Here is a 27,618-nt window from a genome sequence, read left to right as displayed (position 1 = left end):
CAGTGTGTCAGTGCTGCGAGCGGTGCCAACCACAAGGTTATAAGGACAGCAACCTCTATGTACAGCTGTTCGCAGAGAGGTTATGCTAATTCTGATCTTAATTGACTCTGAAAGAGTTGTTCATTTTTATAGCAACAAATCATCTTTCATTATTATTAACATAGTTTCATTACTTCTCCTGGGAAAAAATAAAAATATAACAAAAGCAAAGATTGAGGCTGACTTACAGGAGAGCCTGAGAGCATCAGACCTTGTCACCCTTATTTTAATATTCTAGATCCAAAACAAACACATACACACATTCCTCTCACCCTAAGGCAATCATTTGAGGTAGATGGTTTTTTTAAAAGGAAAAAGAAAAGAAAAAGAAAATTAAAAATTAACATGCAAATGTGCCACATTGACTGGAGGGATGATGAATCTAAATTAAATATAAATAAGCAAAGGTCTGTAGGTGTTCAAAGAAAAAAAAAAGGTTAACTAAGCCTAAAGTCTGCTAGGTTCATATTTATTAATTAACAGTCAATCAAACAGGAAGAATACAATACAGATTTATATATGCTACACCAATACATCTGAGATATTTTCTCTAATGAAAGAAATGTTTTTTATTCAGTTGATTACTTAAACCTGCCTGTGGAACATCTGCCATTGAATTTGACAATTTTCTGTGGCACTTTCCTAAGCCAGACAACTAGCCACTCACTCCACTACACTAGATTCTTCAGTCAATGCTCTATGCCATGCCATATCCATCAAGCTTAGTGGATGAGGGACATGTCGCACAGCACCAGAGTGCTTTTCAACTACCTGTGAGAAGGTTCATCCAGGGAGCAGAAGCACCACAAACCACTGTTCAAATTTCTAACTACAGTAATAAAATAAAAAGATTTTTAATAAATTAAATTGTTGTTCACCGGGCTCAGAGCAATTCATTTACTGCCAAATACTATATTATTGTTAAACTGGGCAGCCAGGCAGCCTCATTTCTACTCTTTTACATGCTGCGGAGTGGGATACAGCGGCAGCCATGACCTGCCAAATTGCCTGGAAAGTGGTCTTCTTATCAGCTGGGATTTTATGTCAGCATGTGTAGTGCAATAGCTACATTTACAGATAAAGCAATCTATCTCTCTCTGTCTGATGGCTGAGGACAGAGAGTTTAGGTCATGTTGCTGTTATAGCAAAGAGGTAACTGATGGAGCGATGACCCTACGACGTCACAGAGATTGGCACAGACAGAGTTTTATGGCCCAGAAAAGGTCACTGAAGCCATAAACAAAATCGGGTGCCGACGGAGCGGACAAAGTTGTTGATTAAAACTCCAGAATTTTGCTCATAACTCCGTGGTGAACTTATAAATGAGACAGAGATTCATTGAACAATCGCACCATCAGTGTAACTCAGAAACAAAGGGCAGTTCAATAAGGTGATAAAGCGGATAAACAGCTGACATTTGAGGCAACAAGTAGCAAAAACAGAACAAAAAAGACATAATTAAACAGACAGGAACGATGGCACCATTTCATACCATCTGAAATACGGTCCATTGCACAGCTTGTGAAACAGGATAGATTACTGTCATCAAAGATCTTTCAAAGTGCAGACAGCTGAGCTTCACTGAGTTGGCAGCATTGCCTTCTGACAGATTTAGATAAGAAACTGATCGCTTTGCAGTATTTTTTCGACTGTAGTCATTCTGAAGCAACTGTCTGAGAACCAATCGGGATCCCATCTATAACAAAGACTTTCACTTTAGATATGGGTGTGTAACTAATGAGAGTAAAACAAGAATGTCTGTCCAGAGAGCTCATGTTCCTCATCCAGAGGCAGCAAATGGATTTAATTTAGCAAACTGAGATGCAGCAGAGGAATATCATTTTTGTTGTATGGTAATATGTGTGTGAATAAGAAAAGAAATTATGTTGGCAATAAAAGTCAAGGTCTTTCTACAGTTCTATCTATTATGTCCAGTATGAGTGTTAAACATCTGGTTAAGTGTCTTTATCAGATGAAGACACCCTTTTCCCTGAGAATATAAAGATGATTGATTGATGAAGACCATCCATAAATCATGCACGTGTCTCTGTTATTCCAGTGCAGTGAACTCCAAATGGAAGGAGTCACAAATTTGGTTTAGGAAAATTGTGAAAGTGAATTATTAAGCTGTTTGTCAGACATTGGCAACAGAATTTGCAATGACTTTGCATACTGCTGATGCTGCAAAGAGATGCACAATGGTATTTTATTCCATTTGTGATTGAGTGCAATTGTCAAGCTATGAGCTGTAGTGTCATAAAATACATGTTTATTGAGCAAGACAGCCAGACAGGCGTAGTTTGTAGGATCAGCTCCAGACAGCATCAGCAGAAGACCGCCTGACTCAATCGAAAGAGAACAATTTTCAACAAATTTGGATTGGATTAAGAAATGATTGATTAAATACACAGATTAACCCACGTGTGTTTTGTTTTTTTCACTCGCAACATTCCTAACTTATAAACCTTCAATAAATCAGTGTGATTCAGTGAACTTTCTGTGTTTGAACTGTCATGTTGAGAATATATCTTACACAACCTTTTTCAGACATCAGTCATTCTCTGCCACTATTTTGAAAACAATGGAAAACTGGGATTTCTTTTCAGATAATACCATACACCAGCGTAACCATGATCTGTAAAGAAATATTCCAAGCCATACCGTCAGTGGCAATCTGTAGTTTTATTTTCTCAAAAAGGCCCTTTGATCTTCCTGCTTATCGTCCACTTATGTGCGAAGTACTGTTATCAGGCCTGAAATACATTGTAATTCAATAAAACTATTGAGAGGGACAAAGGAACCATGAGCTAGTAAGACAGGCAGCCAGCGATGTTTGTAGGAGAAGATGGCAGGACAAACCCTGGCCATCCAGCAGAATTTTAATTACTGCAGGCAGCAGCACTTCTCGCAGACTAATCTCCTCCACAGTAGGATTTATAGGCATTACTGATGCTGACAAAGTGATTGCTCAGTGAGAGATAAAACATTATAAAATAAAGCATGAAAATGGATATGAATAACACTTCCTCCTCAAGGCAAGGTTGTTTTAATGTTTGTTTCACTAAACTGAATTGCTTATTAACAGACTGTTATGGATTATTACATTTTGAAGAGTTTGTTTGTGCATGTGTGCGTTTGTGTGTGTGTGTGTGTGTGTGTGTGTGTGTGTGTGTGTGTGTGTGTGTGTGTGTGTGTGTGTGTGTGGTTGTAAAGGCTTAATAAAAAAATTGGATAAAATTTGACGGAAATTTTTTTTATTACACTGAACTCTAATTATTAAGCAGTTTTGTTCTAAGCAAAATGGAATAGAGGTCTTTCACTGGAACTTAAGTATCACAAGTGTGGTTTTCCTCCGCAGCAAAGGTTAATGCTATTTTAAGGGCAATGTGTGGGAAGTGGTAATGATGAATTCTACACTTGCAGTTAGGACATTCCCCTCACTCCTCCTTTTCCCTTCCCCTTTCCCCTTCCTGACATTTCTATTATTGAGAAACAGCAACTCAAGGATAGCACACTACTGCTGCGGCACTATATCCGCTCCGACTTAATCCTTTTGGCATTTCACTAGCTTGCTCTCTTTCCTCACACACGCCAAACTATTCAATCAGAATCCACTTTGGATGGGATTACCATGCTAAGGGTTAGTTGAAAGTTTTGGCAGGGCCTTATCAATGGTTATGATGCATAGCAATTTTTCTCTTATTTCCCTTTGGCTGTGAAATGGAACGTCAGTTGATTGTGCTTGGTGAGTGTGAACAGGGATTGATGAGAGGTCTGAATCTGCAGAGAGAAAACCTAATGAACAAATAAATCAAACATCTCTCTGAGATTGAGCCGGTGTCTCACCGCCTGGATCGCAAAGTCACACCACATCAGACTTGCTAAAGAAGATGATCAACGCCACTAATTGAATTGCAGTATACACACGTACAGTGCAGTATGCCCCACCCCCGAACAACCGGAGCTATCACCTCAGTGGGTATTGCCTTTAATTTCACAGCCTGAAGTTAATTTCACAGCCTGCAATCTCCATATGTTTATCTACAGAAATGTAATTTTTGTTATTAGTGACAGTCCTTTGGCCACATGCTCAAGTGCTCACACACACACACACACACACACACACACCATGAACAAGAGACACATTCCCGCGGAAGGCATATGCTGAATAAACACACATACACCCACAAGGTTTAAGTGTGAGAGCAAACATCTTGTATAAATTCATTGCGAACTCTATTGTTCTGGAATGCATTCATTCGGCTGATGTAGGAAATTACTGGCTGATATTAAAAAGAACAGTCTGAGAAAAGTAAGTTATTTCAAAAAGAAGGACACTGATGACTTTGGATTGACATTAAGTATTGAAAAAGGTCCTATGAGCAGCAAAAGGATATTGTGACTTTGTGTTGAGCAATTACGTGGGTTGGTGTAACGCTGATACAGCTGAACACAGTATTATCCTTTAATGGAGAGCTGATGGGCTGAAGCAGAACTCTCAAGGTATGATTAATGCTTTAAATAAAGCTTTCCATATATCAATGTAGATGTTTCCTTTCATTTCCAACATCACAACTAGTGGTTTGTCTACAGGGAGTTTTGCTGCCAATCTTGTAAATGGTGAGGATGGAGATCATTACTGGAAAAATCAGAATGTATTCGTGTGTGATCAAAATAAAAGCAAGGGCCCCACTGGAGGCTTGTCTGCCTAAAAATAGAAACAAAACATCAGCTCACAAATCCTGTGAACTAAACGCAGTGATAGAAATCCAATAGAACTGGTTTCAGAGCACTCCACAGTTAACCATCCAACTGTATCTACCACTGTGGTACCTGCAGAAAACTTTCCAGTAATACAGATAAAGAAATGTTTTTGCACATGCAAAGTTGAGTTATTTTCTCTAAAATGCATTTAATTTCTATCATGAGTCACACCAGGTTGTTCCCTGAACTGATTTGCGGATCTGTTTATGTGGCTTTCTCAAAATTAAGTGCTTTACTTAAAAGTATGAAAAGCGCACTGATACACTGCTTGGTTCACAGCAGTTGTAGTGACTTAATATGGAATCAAGTCCAGATTTCCGCTCCAATTCATCACCAGAAGTGATACAAGTATAATCATGTTTTTGCAGGGACTGCTAGCACAAGATGTTTATGTTTACTTGGTCTCACAGTACCCTACAATCACAAAGTTATAAAGTTGGATAAATTGAAGAATTTGTAAGCTGATGCTAATCACCGACAAGCTTTAAGATTTTTTTCAATGTACCAGGCATGACTCGATTCCCCCATTCTTATATCTTACACTGTAAGTTTCCTTGGTTGAAACTCATCTGTGGTTGCAGTTATGTGTAACATGGACAGACTGATCTCAGGGCATAGAAAAACGATTAGGTGTTATGCCTGTCTGGCTATGCCTTCAGCATACAGTACTCTTGAGGTTGTTCGCTGCTTACACATTTTGTATGTGGTTCAGAAAACATCACAACAAGTCTCATGTGGAATTTGGAACCTGTAGGACAGGGATTTAGATGTGTCGCCAACCAGCCTATGCGATTATTGAGAAACTGCGTGAGAGCTCAGCACACCAGCATGAAGAATGAGATTTGTAATGTAGAGATGTGGACTCAATACAACAACAAAAAAAATGTGGGAATGCCCACTGGACTCCTTCCCCAAGCTTACACATGATAAGCTGCAACCATCGTGTCTTGAGCTGCCAAGTTGGTGTGTAACACAGCCTCATCTGGCCAGGGCAGTGGGCTATGGCATTTCACCCTCCTGCCAAGAGCATCCTTCTTCTATCTTTTCTCTCCAAAGCCCCCGTGGCCTGGGCGAGCACCGTCAGCATGCAGCAGTCAGCTGAGGCTGATTGAATTAACTGACACAAAATGGATTCTACTTACTCAACCTGCTGGACAGATGAATGCATCACTGACATCCGTTGAATCCAGGCAATGCGAGAATGTGTCTGATACAGACTTCCACTAGTAAATAGGGCTGCGGTGGCCCAGACAGCTATTAGAATAAACACATTCTCAGGGCTTTATCAAATACAACTGGGACTGTAAACGCAACCCTCAACCATGGCACAGAGTTCTCCAAGGCTCCGCCAAAGGTTTTTTGTTTGTGCACTGCATCAAAGGCAGGGTTGGTTGTTCGACGTAAATTTATTTGTTTACTAGCAATGGAGCAGTGGTAGCCTAAGGATAAAGAAGCAGGATTGTGACTGGAGGTTGCCTGGAAAGTCTGGGTTAAGGAAATTAATTAGAAGCACTTTCCTGTGGTGGTTGCAGCAGGCGAGCCCTCAAGCATGAGTGAACGCAATTGAATACAATCCTCCTTTCCCCACAACTATTGCCTCAAGGATATAAATGAACGTGAGCTATAAGTCAGCATATGTGGTGAAATAAAATGTAAACTTCCTGTGAAACCCACAACAATAACATCAGCCATTAGTTCCATTAATATGATGCTGGGGTGCACTGAGCAGAATTACACTGTGATCAATATACTCATGAGCACTAACAGATGTTTACACCAGTATTGCTGTTCCATTTGTTGCACTGAAGACCACATGGTAAAACATACATACAGTCAGGGATGTGCAGTATCTATAGTTTATACAGGGTTAATAAAAATAGCTTCATATTTTGTAGCAAAATAATTCAGTGTTCTGTATTTTGTAGTTTAAAATACTTTGTGGGAAGTCTGTGTGATGACATCTCAAGACAGAAAGTGTAGCATAAATTACTACAATTTTTAAGAGTTCCTGTTAATTTTTGGTGTTCGTATTAGAATTCTAAGCTAAATCATCTACCCATTTATGAAATGTTCCTCCTAACCATTTAACGAGTGGCAGCCCTCACAGTTAACGTTAGATTGCTACTCTCAGCTTTTGTTAAGTTTTTGTCAGCTTAAACAAAAAAAAGTGTTTCAGAGTTGTATAACATTACTTTATAATGCCACAAGATGTAACTTTTTACACACCTGTATACACGTGTGCCTTAGTGTTATTAACAACACTGTGCTGCAATGCCACACAGCAGGTTATCAGCCCATCCACCACTCGTGTCTGTTGTAGCTCAGATGATGAAAAGTAGGCCCTTCATTACCAAACATTAACTAACTAACTAAAAAATTATAATTATGGGTTATTTGCAAACTGTTAGTTAAAAATTAAACTGTTTGTTACTTTAAAACTAACCTTCATCTGGGTGATCACAGGGATATAGATTTACATATCACTCATTAGGCAAAGAAAAACTGTTGCTCTCTCTCTTCTATTGAACCCTTCAGAGGACCCTTTGGTGCTCCCTGTTTGAGAATCACTGACCTTGAAGCCTCAGCTGTATGTAACTGAACAAACTAATCACTTTTCCATCGCTTAATTTAGTTTCTCGGTCTCCACAATGAGACAGAGAAGAAACCCACATTTGGAACATCCCCGAGGATGGGCATGAGATCAGCTTCAGGGATTGACTGTGTGATTCCCTTCAGCCCTTGAGGCTGGCTTTGAGAGCCACTAGGCAGGTTTCAAGGGCTCTCATTACCGACACGTACATGTAAAGCTTCTTACTGCTGCCTGAAGCTGTCTGCAGAAGAACCCTAAATTGAGCGCTGTAGCGAGGATGATGGATAGCCTTGTCGGGGATACAGATGGCTCCTGTGGGGGGTCCGGCTCCCCTTTGGGACAAGTCAGCTGAGCTGAGGACCACATGTTGACAGCCAGAACCTCTTTGCAGTGTAAGATACTGTAAAGCACCACAGAACCATCTATAACTGACCGTGTTGCACTAGTGCTACACAATCAATAAAGCAGTCAAGAGTAACACTAACAGCTCCAACATGCATGTAATTCATTCTTGACTGCTGTGTCATGAGTACAGTACTGTTAATGAATAATATAAATAATATTGGACATAAAAATGCAACACTTATATCATGATGGTTATATCAGTTTTAAGAAGAAACTATTAACAAATTATTCATGCATTTGTTAATAATTGATGAATTAATTTGATTGAACTAATTTACAATTAGTGGCTTAAATTTTATTAAATGCATTTTTAAATGATTATAACTTGCTGGTCTATTACTGTTTATGTCATTAATAAACCATTAAAAATATGTATGCATAAGCATATACTGTATAAGCACACACACTATATATGTATGTGCTGTGCTATGTAAGAATTTCTTACATACTTTTGAAAGCATTTTTAGATGCATCAAGTCAAGTTATTGCAACTGCAAAGGAAGAACAAGTAGTTAGTGTGGGTGCAATTAATATAACCAAAATCAAAACTCCTGAAAGACTAAGTACGTCTTAAGCTTCCTAAGAATAACTGATGTACCAAGTCCAACCTTAGGAGTCCTACTGAATGCACTGCCACATCCGCACAGTGTATGTCAGCAACATAAATAAAAGTGAGCAAGTGCAGGCTGCTGGTGGTGCTATAGAACAGGACGATCTGCGCTGTATGTCACTCTGACAGAGAGGGCAGCAGGGTTATGGGTGATGGAGTGCACTTGTGTGAATATGGGCTTCAGGGTCACATGTCTTTGTGTCCTGCTATTTGAATAGGCCTTGCCCTCCTGCTCCTGCTGGCCCTAGCTCTCCTGTTGGTACAGGTATAGCTAATCACAGACTGTGGCATTGGGTCCGTGCAGTCAGCCCTGAATAAAACATGGAACGAAAAATGTAATCAAGAGAGGGCATCTGCGGCTGTCTCAGGCTGCTGGTACCAACACTCCAGCTATTCACCACATGTGTCCTCATACTAATGACAAGCCTAAAAGGAGGCATAGGGCAACCTCTTTTCATAATCAAAGTGTTTTTATTCATGACATGTCTATTAATTAGTTTGGAATAGTCGACACCATGTGCTCAGGAGAATTTAAATTGGCTGAAGAGGATTTGCCCTTTCTCTGTTGAGCCAATGATTTCTTGGCAAGTCTTTATAAACAGGGAGGGACAAAGTGAGGGAGAGGAAGAGACAAGGAGATAGAAAGGGTGTGTGTGCCTTTCTGTCTGTCTTTCTTACTCTGTCTGTGACCTGTAGATCCTTTAAATCACCGGGGCAGCAAAATTGAAACTATCAGTGTTGTTTGTCTGTAAAATGCATCTAAACTAGGTGTGTATCTTAGTGAGAATAAATATTAAAAATAAAAATAATAACCCTGACGAAGAAATACCTGTTTTGTGTTTGATTTGGCACAAAAGCTTGAAAAATTAACTTAGAAATCAATAAAATGGATTGATAACCTTTTCAATTCGGGTTACATTTTGCCAAGGAGCGACAGAGAGAGGGCCTCTTATTGGTTGTGAATGACTGTAAGAGGAATAAAGAATGTAACTAAAAATTTTATTTTCTCTAATAAACATATTTACATATATAAATGTGATGATGATAACATGTAACAACACCCACGTCTTAAGAGACAACTGCTTTTCAAACCTTATTGTTAGGATTGCGTGATTTCTTTCAAAACCCTGCACCTGTGGCTCCCATGTATTATTTCTCTGTAAGAACTAGCATGACTTAGATAATTAAATGCATTCTCTTATGGCTTGATCCTCTGTGTCTCATATCACCGGAAAATTAAGCTATTAACTCCCGTTTATGTCTCCTGCCGTTAAGACTGCACTTCAACTTCTTCTCTTCTATGACAACCTTACACAATAGCACGTATCTGCTTTCATTCAAACTGCTAATCAACAACACTCCACAATTCAGAACCACAACAATTGCACCTCATACACAACCTGTCTCTGATACAGTTAACAAGCACGCGTGCAGCATTGACACTTGTCAAGACATAATCAGCAGTGATGTTTTAGTCATGGAGAAGGATGGAACAGGAGGCAAATTGTTTGCTAATTCTCATTTCACACTCCCAATGTGAAATCAGCCAGGCACACAGAGCACCGGTTCCTCTACATGCACAATGGTCTGGCTCACTGCGTAATACCAAATTATCTTTCCCCTGGCTTAATTATTCATTAGGCAAACATAATTAATTTAAGAAGCTTCTCTCACAGGAAGTGTTTCAAATAAAGGCCAGAAGGACAGCTTTCTGCTTAATCATTAACTGAACACAGAACACAGCCAAGAACCTGCAAGGGTCTGACTGCTTTATTGAATGTAATCTCAATCTGTGCCAAACGTTTTTTTTTTTTTTTTTTTACAGCGCTAAAAAGTTGAGGCCTCATGAAAAAATGCACTGCAACATTTTTATTGGTTCAGCTGATACAGCTAGAAGTACATTTAAATTTAAAGCTCTTAAACTGTAATTTAGTGTCAGTGTGTGCAATTTTAATTTCCTCGATAACATGGTTGACAAACAAATCTGCAAACTCCGCTTACTTTTGATAATCCTTTTGATCCCTCGCATCATTTTGCAGGCCCTACTTTGTCTCACAGTATCTGATGGGCCCAAGATGCATGTGTGACAAAGTGGGATGTGAGACCCAGACAGAAGGATTTTCCTCTGCGGCTCTTCTTAGCCAATCCATCTCCCAGCCTACACATTTACCGGAAAACAACCCTAATTACACAGACTGAGTACACAGGCACACACGCACAAACTTTGCCCTCTCTTCTCCTCCTTTATCTTCCCTTCCTTTGCTCAATGTTCCCGACTCTAACGGAAGCATCTCGGAGAGAAGGCACAGGCTTTGATCTATGTTCTCCGTGATTCTGAGCTTTCAGATCAAGGGGCGGTTTGTCTTCAAGCTCACCAAATCCTCAGACGGCCCGAGACAAAGAGCAAACATACTGAAGTGTCTTTCCAGATCCATTTGCGTAATGACAGAGCTGTCTGTTAAGAGTGTGTGTGTTCGTGCATTGACCCTTTTCTTTGTTTTTCGTGGAGGATTATTATTAATATTATTATTATTATTATTATTATTCCACTCTGTTATTCAGCCTTATGATGAGCAGTCTAAATTGAAGGACTGAGACTTCCCAGCCAGTTTTTGCCATTGTCGGTATTCACCTTATTTGAAGTGAAGTTTCTCCGTGTTATTTCTCTCTCCAAGGGAACAATCCTTACTCATATTACCATGGAAACAACAAGACTTTTTTTTCCCCCTGAAGATCTATTAAAACACTTCTATTCTGAGAATCTATTCACGAGTCAATGAAAAGGGTGAATATGACACCTCTGTGCCTCATCTGTCAATTTTAAAGGCTCTAAATCAAGCAGTAACCAAGGTGATAGGGACTGTTTTGGAGGAAATAAGGAAAAATGTCATTTCTAATCAAGTGTCCAAAAGGGGGGTTTTGTTTCCTTGAGTATATAGATTTACAGAGTCTAAAGTTTTGGTAGCTGCAGTCAGTACACTGAGAAAACAAAAAAAGCTATAGAGCATTCTGAGATGTTTCACCGTGTGGCTCTATGCAGTTACAGGTATGTATTTGTTTTATTTTTTGAAGAGATAACAGCTGAAAATGTCAATCATATTCTGAAGCCCCCCCCCCCCCCCCCCCCCCCTTCCCGCCAAAAAAAAGAGCAAATAGAGAAAGCAGTTTTTTCTTTGTATGTTATTGTACATTGGACAGGCAAAGAGTCTCTCCCTAGATTTTGTTATTAAATCAGTGACTATGAGGACAAAAATGCCAAACATCAACTTAATAACAAGATTCCTCTGACCAATCAGTTAAGGAAGTAATACTCTTTTTAACACTAGAACCGCCAACGGGTCAAATTTACCTGCGGCTGGTTTTTGATTGTATTTATCTTTGTTTCAATATAATATTCAAGCCCCCCAGTCTCTGACTTTTCCTAAAAGTGCGTTATGTAGCACCCCCTATTGTTAAAAAATGTCAAGATAAAGCCAGATTTAAAAAATGGGCATTTATACCTATAAGCGCCAGCGGGTAAAATTTACCCCTATACAGAATACAGTCATATACATACAGTCAATATAGTCATTTTAGCGCTGTTCATGTCGTGCGTTTAGATAAACATTCTATGTTGCTATTACCCACTACAGGCAATACACTTGCTCAGCACAGTGAGTGAAGGAGAGTCTGACGGTGGGGGCTGAGCGATGTTTCCTGAGTTGATTCTGCATCTGACGGGTCATTATCTGACAGCGATCCAATTGAATGAAGTAAACATGCATAAAAGCCGCTGCTCATAGGTTTTGTGTAGGCTACATGATCATCAAAACTAATGCGGCAGTAGCCTAGTTTTTCCCTGCGATAGAGGTGTGTTCTGCGGTCCCTTCAAGAGAGCGTGCGGCTCCCTTCTGTGCTTTTTGAGCGGCTATAACTTTTCCAGTGCTATGTATTTTTTAGTAAAAGTGATCATTATACATTTTTCTGCTGGGTAAAAATCTACTATGAATTTTAGAATTGATAATAATCATTTCTTTCGAATAAATAGCCTACTTTTATTTGGACTTTTAAACTTTCGTAGCTATGTGTTACTCTCTGGATGCCCGATGGAGTCCTAACAAACAAGCAGAACAGTAAGAACTAGCCGACATTATGAGACTATTATTATTACCGCCTATAAAACACTACAACAGTCAGTCTTTTTTGAAAATTGTATGCTGCATTTAAATTCAAGCTGTGTTTAGAATATAACTAGGCTATAACATCTATAACTGCGGCGAGTGGATGACATCAAAAGAGCCGCCGCGAGTGAATGTGCCCTTCACAGTGAAGACAATGAATAGAATAGAATAAACTTTCTGTAAATGCCTGAAATATGGGGATGGTGTTTATAGGAAATGTACAGCCAGTGTGCTAAATGTTTCCCAAAGTGTGTTGGAGCAACATGTAGCAGAAATAATCACAAAATCACTGCATTTTTATATAAGGTAAATTTTACCCGCTATGGCGGTTAAAGGTATACAACGAACCCTGGCGGTTCTAGTGTTAATAATGAACAATCATTCAATTTGATATGTTAAGTTATGTTTGAATAAAATTTAACAAAATACAAAAGTAGTCTGATCATATCTGAAGGAGCTTATTACTCTGGGTTAAAGCCAATGAAAATAATCAAAATAAATCTGTGGCTTATGATAAGGTCATTAAAGAACTTAACTTTGTTGATAACATTTAAAAAATAAATATGCAACAGCAATTTAATATAATAATGTTTATTTTTCAGACAATGGATTATACAGTATATTGCATTTTGCTAGTTGCAGAGTTTTTCTTCTAGCGACAAATTGTTTCTGAAACTGTGACCATCTAGTCCCTGAAGATTCACCCTTTTTTGCAGGCGGTGGAATGTAAAGACAAATGAGTGGAAAACACATTTTGCAAACCTTTAGAATTGGTTTGATCTTGTGCCCTTTTGCCTTGTGCTGTGAAATTAAATGTGAGCTTGCAAATCCCATTGGATTATAGGGTGATAAATCCTGTTGGCTTGAAACCTTTTTCTTATCTCTACTTCCATTTACAGTTTAGCACAGTCCATAGTTAACTTTTTCAGAGTTTAAGAGGTTAAAAAATGGAGGGGGGTGGATCACAGAGCACCCTCACAAATGGCAAGGGATACTGAGACAGAGGGTGCACAGAGAGACAATAAAAGGAAGGGCAGCAGAATAAAATGACTCCAAAATCACAGCAGACGTTTAATCCAATTTCCTTGGCAGTTGGAGCTGTGTAAAAATCACATAGCTGTTTGTCTCCTACAAAAGCTGTAAGGATGTCTATGTGCCATCTAAATAGGCAATCCCAAAACAACAAAATCAGAATTGATCAACAATCTAACAAGAGAGAGACAGATTCGAATAGAATCTATTGCAGCCAAAAGAATCAACATGCCTGAGTAAAAACAGGGTCAACTGTGAGGAATAAAGCAATCTTCTTCAGTTTTTAATTGACGTGTTGTATTGTCTTGGCTCATATGTAGGTTAAATTGTGGATGATCATCATTATCAGACTATTTTTTACAGTTTTTTCCCTCATGTTTGTGTAGTATTTTGGTATTAAATCCCTCAATATCTTGTCTAAAACTATCATTCTGTCTGAGACAATATGATAGATATAGAAAATATCACATCATAAATGGACCTTATACATCTGATTTAGCTCCTTGGAAGTCATGCCATGTATAGTGTTTGTATTCTCTCCATGCTACTAAAACATTAAACACACTATAGGCTGACTTACACTACTTAAACAATGTTACTGGGAGCTTCTGCTTCCCTCCTGTCTCTGCATTACCTTTTATCACTACCTCAACGCAGAGCCAGGGCTTCTGGAGCGGGGCCAGGGAGCATCCCTACAGCCTCTCAGCAGAAACAGCTTTGTCAAACTCAGTTAGCCGCCTCCGAGGGGAAACACCTCTTTCCACAGTAATACTCCAGCTATTCACATCATGCCGCTGCCTCAGCCACCTCATCAATCCACACAGCAACAAAGGTAAACAGCCTCACACCTTCCAAACACAGGCCGGTGCTGCTTTGTTGACACAGTGTATGTGCAAACCGCCTGCACAGAGGGTGAGCGACTCACAGGACAGAGCTTCATTTACAGAAGGTAATTGCACTGGAACCAAGTGGTACACTTTTGTGATGAGATTTTTCCCAGCTTTACTAAAACCTTGTCTAGATTTGTTTACTCGCCAGATGGAACTATTTTGTGTTTAGCTGAACTTATTGTATGTTCCTGTCAAACATGTCACCTTCAAAGAGGAACGGTCACTGTTATTGAGCGGCTATTTAGCGATTTGGTACGCCTAGGCATGAAATCACATGACACTTGTCTGGGCAGGATCATTTAAGAAGCTCTGAATGAAAAAACTGATCAATATTAACATTTTCAGTTTTGAGCCCTGTTGGATCCCATGTGCGCTCACGGTTTTGTTGGGGCACTCTGGTTAAAAGCATCGACCAAATGGTGTATCTAATTTTTTCCCTAATATAAATAGAAGGGGAGAAGATTCCACTCTACTTTGCTTTCATTTCTCTCCCCGTCTCTATAATTGCACTCTCACTTTTGCACCCTCCTTGTCAAATTGTTTATAACCTGCTACCTTAGTCGAGCCGAGGGGCAATTCTTGACGTGAAGACACAGGATATACCCTCACAGTTGTGATCTCATTGAAAATGTTCTACTTCTCCCAATGTGAAATCAACAACTTTTATGCTATACTATGAACGTGTACGTGGGAAAAATCAGGAACACGGTTTTGAAAACAATCGATGGCCAAAAAAAAGTGTCACCCCGTGTGCAGAGATAATAAGAGACAGACACTGCATACTGCAGTCTAAACCCACTCATTATTTCAACAGCTGTCCTCTCGCATCGCATTGCAAATTCACTTTTAGTTATTTTGTCCTGATGAAAAACAAAACAGGATGTAGCAGAACATTGCATGCAACAAAGCAATAGAAATGGTCAAAACTCAAGAAGCGAGAGTAGTTGGTACCAGCATGAACGAAATGCCCCCAGATGATCTTTCACAGAATATTTTCTCTCCTTCTCCCAAGGCTGCTTGCTGATAAACATCTGGTTTTTTGTTCCTGCAGAACAGGCTCCGCTAAAAGAAACCAGAGATGTGTTTATGATGGTACTCATGTTGATAATGAAAAAAAAAAACAACAACAATACAGGAGGCCAGCTTAGAGCTCATCTGTTGGAAAGGATAAATTGGAGTGTGTTTCCTTTGGTTGTATTCAGACTGCCTCTTATGAATACAATATACACACTATTAAGGGCAGACATTAGTTTATCAGGGCAAGGAAAACGTGCTAATGTCGATATTCTATCTATATATAATGGTTAGCATTGCTGCCTCACAGCTAGTAGTATCTCGGTTTGTTTTTCTTTGTAGATTCTGCCCTAGACTCCGTATGCTGGGATGGACTGAAATATATAGTCTTGCTATAGAATTTGCCTTTTACAGCTCATCATGCTTGCCCTACTGCAGTGAAGAGACTGATCCAAGATTGACCCAAAAATGACAGTGTTGGGTTTCTCAAGAGAAACCAAAGTTAGATCAGTTTATTGTTGTCTTGAAATTAAATGAATAATTACCTAATTAGGTTACATGATTAAAGATGGTTTCAGATAAAGCAATAAGTATCATCGTTTTACCTCACTCATATGAAATAGTGATGTGATTAGCGATTATCCATTACATTTGACACAAATATCACCATTAGGTTTGTTGATGCGTGTTTAAATTTATTAGCAGCAAAGGGAAAAATTGATTATTGGTTATGGTTCAGCTAGCAGATATTTCCACCAGAGGTTAAACCGATGTCATGGTTACGTCTGTGCCTATTCCCTCTCCTCCATCTTCTTTCTCTGCTTCTGTCTCTTTCTTTGTACTTGTGTTCATCATGTCACTGGGGCAAAATAACTTCACGCACTCACATTATGGGGACTCTCCTACTGTGCAGCAAAAAGCTGGTCTCCACAAGGCAAACCGTTACATTTTAAAGGCTTGGCTTTAAGTAAATTGTTGGAAAATACACTTATTTTCTTTCTAGCTGACAGATGAAAATATCTATCCCACTCTTATGTCTGTATGCTAAATATGATGTGAGAGTCAGTGGAGGTTCGCTTAGTTTAGCATAAACAGGACGTAACACTACATTACATTTCTGCTTGGTGTCTAACTTCTCCTCTAATTCTTAGCAAGAAAGTGAATATACGTATTTCTCAAAATGTCAAACCACGCAATAACCTTGTTATGGCATTGATGATGTTTACATGGCTAAAACACACTGTCACAGTGGCAGAATAGGGATGATATAAATCATTAGGTCTATTCCCACCCATTCCTAAATACTTCAATTTACCGTGAACATACTGTGTAAAAGGCCTTGTACAGTGTTTGGCAAGGATCAGCCCCTTCCGTCAGGATTTCTTTTCTCTGTTTGCCTTCGTAATTCAGATTTAATCCTTTAAAGCAAACACAGCCGGCCTTCATGGACTGAATATAAGCTCCTCCCCCAAACTGCAGATTGAAGTTTAAGAACCGATTTCTGGTTTAAATGCAAAGTCCAAAAAGGATTTTCTTTTAGTCTATATGTTTTTGACTCAGAGGAAGTGAGACAACTTTTTCATCAGTTACATGAAGAGAGAACGGGGTTTAAAAATGAGCCGCAGTAATCGTTTGCTGAAGGACTGATGAGAGATTTCAGTGAAGTATAATGCTTGAGTAATAATATATTTAGATCATTTAAAATATATTAGATTATGCTCTATGAATGTGTAGGCCTTCAGCAAATCAGCCAGGAACAACCAGAAGGCAACCGGGAGGTGCGACTTAACAAAAGACAATATATGTACACACACATACACCTGTAAATACACACTGCGGACTGTGTTTATCTTTTCAAGCAATGATATTGGCCTTGCATTTAAACCAAAATGACCACAAACATAAACAGTTAAAGAGGGGAGATTTGTATCTTAATGTCTGCCAGATGTTTTCAATAAAGTGAAATTCCCGTAATATAAATGCTATTAGAATGGTAATTAACTAATTAGTTCACAATGACAATGCTATTATGTTTATGTTTAGCAGGTATAATGTTTACCATGTTCACAATCGTCGTCTGGCATGTTAGCATACTAACACATTAAACATTAGTTTAAACACAAAGTATAGCTGAGGCAGATATCAATTTTGCAGGTTTTGGCTAATAAACCAGTAGTGCTGGAGAAAATGGTAACAGTGATGGTGGTTTAATGGCGATCCATCCAATAGTTCCTAAGACATTTCCCTTTAAAAAAAAAACAATTTAAAAAATTCAGGGGATCAGAACAGTCAGCAGGTCGCATCCTCTGGGGACCATAAATTATCTGTACCAACAGACATTATGCCCCTGTCAGAGGTATTGTTTTTGCATTCAAATTTTTTCTTCCATCAGCAGGAAGCTACTAAACAACATGTCACCATCTATTTCACACATGACCTTAAAGAAATGTCAGAAATGCTCAGACTAGCTTTTACCACTAAAAGCTATAGTCCAGCAATCAATGACGTGCACAGTCTAACGGAGCTCCAGCTGTTCCCTCCTAAGTAATCCATTCTTAAGGGCGAGTATTCTTTTTAAAAGCTGCTCACTACTTTGACAGATGAGAATGGCCACTACGAGCTGGCTCTCCATCACCAGGAGAGAAGACAAGTCTTGTAACTGACAGACAATTGCCAGACCACCCGCCCGTTGCTTAGACTGTCAATGTTTTCGATATTTTGAAGATGGCGGTCGATGTTAGAACCTCTAAATTATACACAAGGTCCTCTGGGACAACACTTTGATACATCTTACTACAGAGAACGAGGCTCATGGGTACATAGCAGCTGTGTGTGTATTGTCTGGAGTGAAGACGTCAGATGTACCAAATGCTTGGAAATGGATGTATGCCTGTGATACTTGATTGTGATTCAAACTTAGTTCAGTGGGATGTTATTTTCACTGCAAGGATTCAATGTTTTCGGTGATCGTGTGATCAGCTTGTCATTGAATCATACATCTGGAAATGCAATCAAGACAGATGTGAAAGCACAGTGCAGTGAGTGAAAACCAGACAAGCTGCAGCTACTACTAAATGCAATGACTTTCCTCAATGTCCTGCACACTTTCTTTGCTTGTGTTTGTCTTTGACTATTTTCAATTACTCATGGAGCTACTATCCCCTTCCTTGATCTATCCACAACATTGTTATCTTTCTCTGCTACTTATAATATGTTTACTCATCCTGATGAATTCAATTACATCTTTTCAGAGGAAATTACTGTGGGGGTGGCTCAGCCTGCCAGAGGTCAGCACTAACTGTGAATACTAAAACTACTCCCCCAAACACATTACACAGCCTATTACCTGCTGCTTTTCACACAACACTCTCCGACCCTACATAAGCCTTTCCACTACCACAGATGAAATGCTTTCGAGATGGAATGTGGCGTGGAGAAGAGGGGAAGAGAGCTGGAGCTGTCCCCAAGCCTAATCGTTTCAGAGAGCCATCCCCACTTCAGCCGCAAAACACGCCAGTCCTGATTAAGGAGGTGTGTACATGGCCAGGCAGAGCATGAAAGGTGCGGAAAGGAGGCTTGGCCTGGGGGAGGCTAACCAAGCCAACTCTTTTTTTCAGTGGACGACTAGTAGGATCAATAAAACCAACGGCAAAGCAGGCAGAAGTAAGCCAGCAATGTACTGCCTTGACAAAGTGGTAGACATCGCTTCATTTGGGGTTTTGCTAGAGGGGTACTTTTCACTTGGAATAAATTAAATGTGTACCCCCCCCCCCGTTATTGCCAGGCACAGTTTCAGGCACAGTCCATTGCCCTCCCAGCTGGAAGTCATGCCCCAGTCCCCCGCTTTGAGAGGGAGATTTCATAAGTGGAGCAGCTCCGGGTGCCTGCTTCCGATCCAGAGGAAATGTTTCTCCTTTGCTGAGGATACATGTTGACAATTTCATTGTAGACCTGTAAATCTCTGAAGAGATTATTACGTTGAGACAAAACACAGGCTATTCGAGAAACCTTTCACATAATTATCCAAACGCAATAACCCATTTCAGGCCTATCCAAACTGTCAAACAGATTACACAAACAGGAATGCTATCAGGGAAAAGGCCAATTTTCTCTCTCTCCGTTGTTAGATTTTTAAAATGCTTTACTGTACTATGTACTAACCTTTTTCTGTGCCCCCCAAAGTAAAGTAAAGCATCGTTATACAAAACTAACACATGGCTACTAAATGCTTGGCACGGAATTCACAATTACTTCCTTAATAATAAGCCAGAAAAATATTTTTAATCATCATATTCAGAGCTCATTTACGTTAATATTCACACACATGTGTCAAATACCATATAGATAGACTAGATGCTAAGCTAACCAGTAAGCATATGATGGTATATTGTAATAGCCTATTGTAATGTCTTTATTTCTTATTCAAGATCATCCAGTAACAACGTCCACTCACACTGGAATTCAAGCTAATTCGACCTGAAGCTAAACCTACCCAAGATTAATTTTTTAATAGTACATTAACATGTCAGAACAATTTAGAAAGACTTGCCCCAGTGGGAATTTGTGGCATCAACACTGTATCTCAACATCAACAATCCCCCTAGAAACAATGCCGCACCACTTAGTTCCACTAACATTTATGCAAAGTGGATAAAGGGCGCAAACTAAAATATTTTATTTACTAATCAACTTATACTAAGTCGATGTGAAAATTTGTAAATGATGGCTCCAAAGCTGAAGCTGAATACAATACAAGCTGATTAGCTAGCATGTTGCTCCTGTGTCAGCTTTCCGTTGGCCAGGTAAATACTCAGAGCTAACATGCCACTCAAAATCTCAAGCCAATAGGACATGTCTGTTGTCAAATGATGCTCTTTACTCCTGTATCATGGGACTGCCATTTCATTCAGGTGTTTTCAGGGTAAATTCTGACACCTGAAGTTAAGTTAATTGTTGCTTTGGGGCATCAGATGAACAAGTTTAGATTCTTTGAGCACATGACGGCCGATGGGTTCAGGGATTGCATTTCATTATTTAGTTATTTTTTTTGCATTTCAGCATAAGCCTACATGCGCTGTTCACCTGCCTGCACCCAAAGTCAGCTCCAGCGTGATTGGTCAATAGATGAGAGCAACAAATCCAGGCATTTTACCCCTGTGTAATGCCCCTGTCCCTTTTTGGGTGAAAGCAGCCCCTCTAATTTGACTGGTGGTAAATGCACATTCTGAGGTCTTTGTCAGTTTAATAGCATAAAATAAGCAAAATGTATTGCTTTTTACAATCAGCGTGGTTATATAGAAAAAATTAAGAAATAGGCGTTGATGAGTTTCCTTTCTTAAGTGTCAAACTGTCATGTTGTCCATCTTTACATACATTCAATATATCAAAAATCTCAAGTTAAATAAAGGTTAAATAAATAAAAATAAAAAGTCTAGACTGAAATTTACCTGGGATAATATTAACATTAACGTGCAACAAAAAACAAGTAATTATTTTGCTTAAAACTCACTAATATCATTAAATATTGTTGCTGTATTCTGTGTAAATGGGAATTAAACAGTGGCACTTTACTATATTTAATATGAGCACTGCTATAGTGCTATGGTTACTAAAAGCAGAACACCATAGCACTGTAGCAATGCTGTAATTGCCTGCAGGGTACATTTGTTGATGGTGTTAATGTTATTTTATTCAAAGGTTTAAAAAAATATAATGTATGTACAAATTAGTGATAGCATGCAGAAATATGCAGTATGCTAAGAGGGCATTTTGTTAGGAAAAAAGAAAAACAAAGGCTAATTTATCTTCTTTATACATGAGAACAGAATAAGTTTAGTTATTTACTTGGTTTACCCAAAACAAGGACACAATATATTCAATTACTCTGGGGCAAATTAAGGCCAACCACATCTCAGAGTCTGCCCCAACATACTGAAACTCAAAATGTTTCACTATTCATACAACATGGCTGATTGCTCTCATATTAAAGCTGATGCTGCATTTTGACCATACAGTAACAATATGGGGAAAACAATTAAACCATTTGTCAAGTAACTTTATGTTCTCCACATTTGAATTTTTACATGAACTGCTGATTTAGCTGCAGTACATCCTAATTTAATGAAACATCAATCAATGACACATGGCTTTATTTTAGGTATTGGGTAAAACCAAAATCTGTTGGAGAACCATTCCAAGCAAAACAATGTTGAAATCCCTAAAGATCCTTGCAAAAATAATCTTTTCTTTTGACAAATAAGGATCCACACTTCTGAGGAAGAAAATATATGAGGCAATGACTCAAATTAGGATGCACAGAACATTCTCACAGAGTGAGAGAGGCATTTGCACATGAAGAGTTGAAAATGAGTCGCATTCAGCCAAGCTGTGAGCTCCACCTAGGAGGCAGTGAAAGAGACCGAGACAGGCACAGAGAGGGGCTGAGGCAGCCAGGCGCCAAGCCTTGAAGAGGGGCATTCTGGCATAATGACTCTCATTTACCATTGACAGGCCTTGGGAAAGTTAAACTAATTATGACAGCACACAGATGCTGAATAGCCCTTGATGAAGTTAATCACTGGCAATCCAACAAACAGGTGTTGAATGATTTCTGTTACCTCCCCTGGAATTATAGGATGTTCAGATTTTTCCAGTGCACCACTCAAAGCAACAATCTATCCTAAATATGCAATTTTATTCTAGCTCTAGTGCTGTAACTTGTAATGTTAGTGAGGCAAACTGGGAGATTTACTCTTGAGTTACACATAAAATGCCTCTTTGAAACATGAAATTAATTTTATTCCACTGTGGTAACAGGTGTCAATACAAAAGCGGGCCAACGGAAATGTTCACCCTCTCTATGAGTCAAGTATCTCAGTCACTGTCAATGATGCAGTTTCAATAGGCACCTCTTCCAATAATAACCTCAAATCAAGACCAATACAGCATGATCGGTCCTATGCAGGGTCACAGGGTCACGTACTTGATTACATTTTAGTGTCATGGACTTAAACATGGTGAGATAAATGTTGGTATCTGTGTGAACTGGGTGCTAAAATGTTGTTTTATACGTTCTAAATTGCAATATGTCGCAATAATAAATAATAGATATAGCCAGATTGTCAATCGACTGATGTTTTATCCAGTATGAGATATGACAAATAATCTTATGGTCTTAAACAACAAAGATTTGAAGAATCCACAGTACACATTCCTGAAATCAATATTGGCATGTCAAGGAGAGATGTGTCACCCAGAAGATCATAACTTATTTAATGAGCTTTAGGATGAATAAAACATCCCTTTCCCCAACTCCCAGATTGCAACAGATCATTGTTAACAGGCAGAGATAATGTGTAAGCATAAAGAGAATAGGCTCAGCTATGTCATTAAATTGTGTAAATCTTCAAGTGCCGCACCAAACAAAAAGTCTCTGCACTGAATGGACGCATGATTAGCTATGAAATATCTGTCAGGATTTTATTAAACGCACTAATTTGAATACTTTTACAAAATGCAACTATTGAACTGCTTTGTGAAGAACGAATTGGGAACAAGTGTAAAATCATTGTGAGTATATCAGTAAATGCAGATTGATTACACTTCAGGGGTTAGGGATGCTTTTACACCGGAATTTCTTGTAGGAACCGGGAAGACATATTAGATGTGCACAGTGTGTGTTCCTTTAACATTTCTGATATTGAGTCTGACTTGACCCAGTGCTCTAAAAGTAATGGCAGTTAAAATGCTAGTGTAAATTTGACTGATACCTTATAAGACAAGTTCAAGCTGTTCCCTTCAGGTTGTCTATCCAAGTTAATGTTCATAACAAGCTCTGTCACAGTGTCCCTCTGGGTTTGCATAGAGATAATTAAAGGCCTGTAGCGTATGACTTGTTGCAGTTTGGTAATCACATTCTTAAAAACACTGTTGCTGGTTGCAGAGGATGGGCAGCTCCAGTTATCACACAACACATACCTCTCTCATTCACACAAAAATTCCCATGATTTCATTTTAATTAGCTAGTAAGCTCTGTTTTTATTTTACCATTATTGTTAATCTTTAACTAATATTAATTAGTTTTAATATGAGGCTAACACACAGACATACATATCTACGAATCACAAACCACTTAACTTGTACGTTTTTGGGATGTCAATGAAAACCAAAACAGAAATGTAAATGTAAGAAAAATCACGCAAACTCCACACAGAACTACTGAGTCAATCTGCCATTTCCACAAAACCCAAAAGTAAAGGCTGGAGGAGATGAAAGTGCCTCATGAAAAGCATGGGACAGATTTAGGGGCTGTCCATTTTATTTTTCTTGATGTTTTTGCAGTTAAAGGTGTACATAAAGAAGTGAGAGGTTCTGATTCAGAATATTAATGATCCTCCATCAAACAGGGGCTTTCCTCTCTCTCTCTCTCTCTTTCTCTCTCTCACTACAAACAACCTCTTCTCATTTATGTGAAAAAAGTTAAAAGGATCAAAGGCTAGACCAATTAATTTGCAAAGCAACTATTATTTGTTACAATTATGGACATGCCTACTGTCCAATTTGCATGACAAGTGACCCTAACAGCAATTATTAAGCATTACATTTATTTCCGATAATGACATTTTCTTTACACAATATCGTGTATGTGCACAAGGCAGATGGAAAAATAATGGCACAGCGTTCCAAAGTGTTGTTAAATGTCTCTGTTCCTGTGCTCATGGCAGTGAAATAGATGGTGTTTGTGTTCCCTGCTATGTAACAGACTGGAGCAAGTTCACAACAACAGGCTGTGCCACAAATGAGAGATTAAGACCTCACTCTATCCTGTGCATGTCTATGCATCCAAAACTTCACAACCATGAGGATTAAAAATTGAAATGGTCCACCTTGGAGAATGTACTAAGACGTAAACATTTGCTGGCTAAGCAAAAGCAGAGAATTCACTAATGGAAGCTGTTAAATTTTATTTTGCTCTAAAAATAGTGAACTGTGCATTTTTCCTCCCCCTAGAGTGTTGAGCACTGAGCGAACAGTGCAGGTGTGTTCTTGGGATATGTGCAATTGAAACACTCAAAAATTCATACATCTACTACTAAAGCACTATACAGTGTTCCACTGCTGAGTGTGTGTGTTTACTCAAACAAGTTAATTACACATTACACATTTTAACAATATAAAATGTTTTCTGATGGTGTTAGGCTATTTCACAAAAAAGTTGATTTGCCCTTTGCTTATGTAAGGTTCTGAAACTGTATTGAAGAGATGCAGCACCTTTCCTCTACTAGTAATTCATTCAGCAGATGTTTTGTTTATAGTGTACAATATTGTTTCAGGCACTGGTCCAGGATTGCACCTCGGGTTTGGATGGCCTGATATGTAATGACTGAAACAGCCCAAGCAATGTGAATTCATTTTCGCAATTAGTGTATTGTTTAGTAATAAACTTGTCCCTCATAAATATGTTCATTTTCAACGTGAATCAGACAGCTTTCATAAAAGGTTTCATAAAAAGAGAATGTAAAAAAGCATTCAGTTTACTGTCATTTTTTCAACCTAATGATAAAGTACTGATATTATGTAATGCTGATGATGTGTGTTCTCTGTCATAGAAAAATTGTTACATTTTTTTAAAAAATGTTCCTATATATGCAATACTGTTCAGATAAATAAGTACATATTGTAAATATTAATTAATGATTCCTTTGCTGAGACTTTACAGAGGGTACAGATTGCATGATATTTTGTTCGCCTTATTTACCAGTCAAACTGTATCTGCATGCACTACCTTGGAGGTGGCTCAAAACTATGTCCAACGGCTTGACAAAAAGGAAATATTGATCACCACAAAAATGGGGGGTTTTAGAAAAACTGTGCAGACAAGTTGAAACACAGGTAGACCAACCACAAGCATATTTATAAAGATAAAGAGAGGGCACACGCACAATAGAGAAATAATTAGGACAAGGCCACTGTGCATGAATCCTTCCACGGGCACTCAGCTGTGTCAAACAGCTTGGTCAATAATCTTCAGCAATTCCTGAGGATTAGAGTCTTATTACCGAGCACCGTCTGTCACACAGACCTCAGTGCCCAGACGAGGACCAGGCACTTCCTGATTGTTTACTCCAGGTTTTAACAAATAAATCCTAATCACATTAAGTTGAATGTGGTTCAGAATAGTATTTAGTTTGTGAATGTCTTATGAAGTGTCATTTTCCACATGGGTTGTTTTAATGCTATATATGTGGCCAAAAGTGTGTGTGTGTGTGTGTGTGTGTGTGTGTGTGTGTGTGTGTGTGTACTGAAGCCAGAGCAACCTAAAGAGGTTCTGTAAGTTGTGACAGTAAACCCTTATGTAACAGCCTGTTAAACACATTTACCCAGTGGCAAAATGTGAGGATCTATAACTTCTAGTTAGCTAAACTCTGTGTGCAGGATGGAGCCACACTGAAACTGATTTTCATTTATTTGCTGCTTGCTTCTTATTTAGTATTCAAGTCTGTATAATAGCTAGGCTAGTAGTGTGGGATGTGTGCAGATAAATAATCGGAGTATTTTAGTAATCTGTAACTTTTAAAATAGCAATACTGATGTTTCTTTAGCTTGACTGTGAAGATTTTAAGTTGTAAACCTAATATCAAAACAAAACAAAAAAATAATTCTGTGAGTATGCCACTGTTCTCACACCTCCACATACACACTTGTAGATCTGACAGTGGTGGACCTGGTGTCATTGCCGAGCCCTCAGCTCTATACCTTCGCTTCTTATAGTTTAACACAAGGAAGTACACGGAACAATCCCCACAAAGTACGTGCAAGACCCAAGTTCTTACCTTGTCCATGTATTTTGCCTACGGCAGCAGCAAGAAACAAAACCGCGAGGAGGGTCTTGAATTGACAGCCTTGTCTCATACACATGTCTACTAAAGTCGAGGTCGCTCTTCGCGTAGCTACAGAACACGTCCTTGTGTTGAAAAAGAATACTTCCAAGGCTTAAAAAAAAAACGCGCACAAGCGATAATTTTAACGGCTGCAAATCGCAAACTGAGCCGTGCTGCTTGCTGCTGCACTTCCTGTATAATTCGCAGAGTGAAGACAGTCGAGGATTATCAAATGAGATACGGAGGTCCCTTTTTAATTTGGACGCTCGCTAAGCGGATCCCTGGCTGTGTGAGCAGTCGGCACATGGAGAGAAAAGGCAGCCGAGGCATCAGCACCACGGACAGCTCCTAGCGTCAGCTGATGGAACAACCTCCTCGAAGTTAGTTGGGGGAGTTCAAAGGCTGTACCCTCTGCATTTTCTTTCAATTTCATATATAATCTTTGAGTTATTTTTAGCCGTGTGTGTGTGTGTGTGTGTGTGTGTGTTTTCTTATTAAGCATTTATCAACTATTTTTATCAACATGATCAGGATTAAATTAACCAAAAAGGTGTCACGTTTTAGGTATATCAGTCAGTGCTGTTCTGGCTCACTTATGATAAGCACCAACAATCTCTGTCATCAAAAGAAATTATAGATTTTAATTTAAAAACTCTTTACTCTATCTGTGAGGAGCGTAGTATTTCCAAGCAGTTTTGCTTCCAAGTTCAGTTTGAACATGAGGCATAGATGAAGTTAAAATATTCTGGACCTAACATTATTATAGATGTATTTAGATCAGAAATACATAGCAGAGATAATGGCATATTTTATAAATAATTCTGTATAGTGGAACTCCCCTCTGCCAAGACGACCAGCCCACCTTTTCACTTCCCACAATGAGTACGGTATTTTATCATTTGTGATAAAGGACAGGGCACTGTGAGACACACTTTAAGGTGGAGGGAGAGGCATGCATACAACATCACAGACTGAACAATAATCTTCCGGCAAGCAAAAGCAAAACACTTTTTGTCCAGAAATTCAAAATTGCCAGTCAGGTGTTCCATGTGGAAATTAAAAGTGAGTCTGTTATCTAACCAGATACCTAAAAAAAAATAATAATAATAATATTTGTATGTCATTGTCCATACCAACATTATGTTGCATTGCTTTTCATTTCTGATCCTAAATTTAGCATACACTATTCTGACTAGATTTTAGCCCACATGAGTCAGGGTTGCAGCTGAGTGAA

General features: G+C 38.8%; 1 protein-coding gene across 2 annotated transcripts in view; it reads right to left on the bottom strand.

Annotated features, from left to right (window-relative positions):
• LOC119896029 (seizure protein 6 homolog) overlaps positions 1-26,679 on the bottom strand; it is a 90,787-nt gene extending 64,108 nt beyond the window's left edge. For both annotated transcript variants that reach the window (XM_038709500.1, XM_038709499.1), the window contains exon 1: positions 26,337-26,679. In XM_038709500.1, coding sequence (XP_038565428.1) covers positions 26,337-26,421 — 85 coding nt within the window. In that variant the 5' untranslated portion in view covers positions 26,422-26,679. The remainder of the gene's footprint in view (positions 1-26,336) is intronic.
• Between the last annotated feature and the right edge of the window lie 939 nt (positions 26,680-27,618).

This window comes from Micropterus salmoides, unplaced genomic scaffold (assembly GCF_014851395.1).
Source record: "Micropterus salmoides isolate LMB-PRFRI ecotype aquatic unplaced genomic scaffold, ASM1485139v1 Ms_hic_scaffold_9, whole genome shotgun sequence".
Classification (NCBI taxonomy): Eukaryota; Metazoa; Chordata; class Actinopteri; order Centrarchiformes; family Centrarchidae; genus Micropterus; species Micropterus salmoides.
The sequence above is the reverse complement of the archived record's forward strand: the minus strand, read 5'-3'. Positions and strand labels throughout refer to the sequence as shown.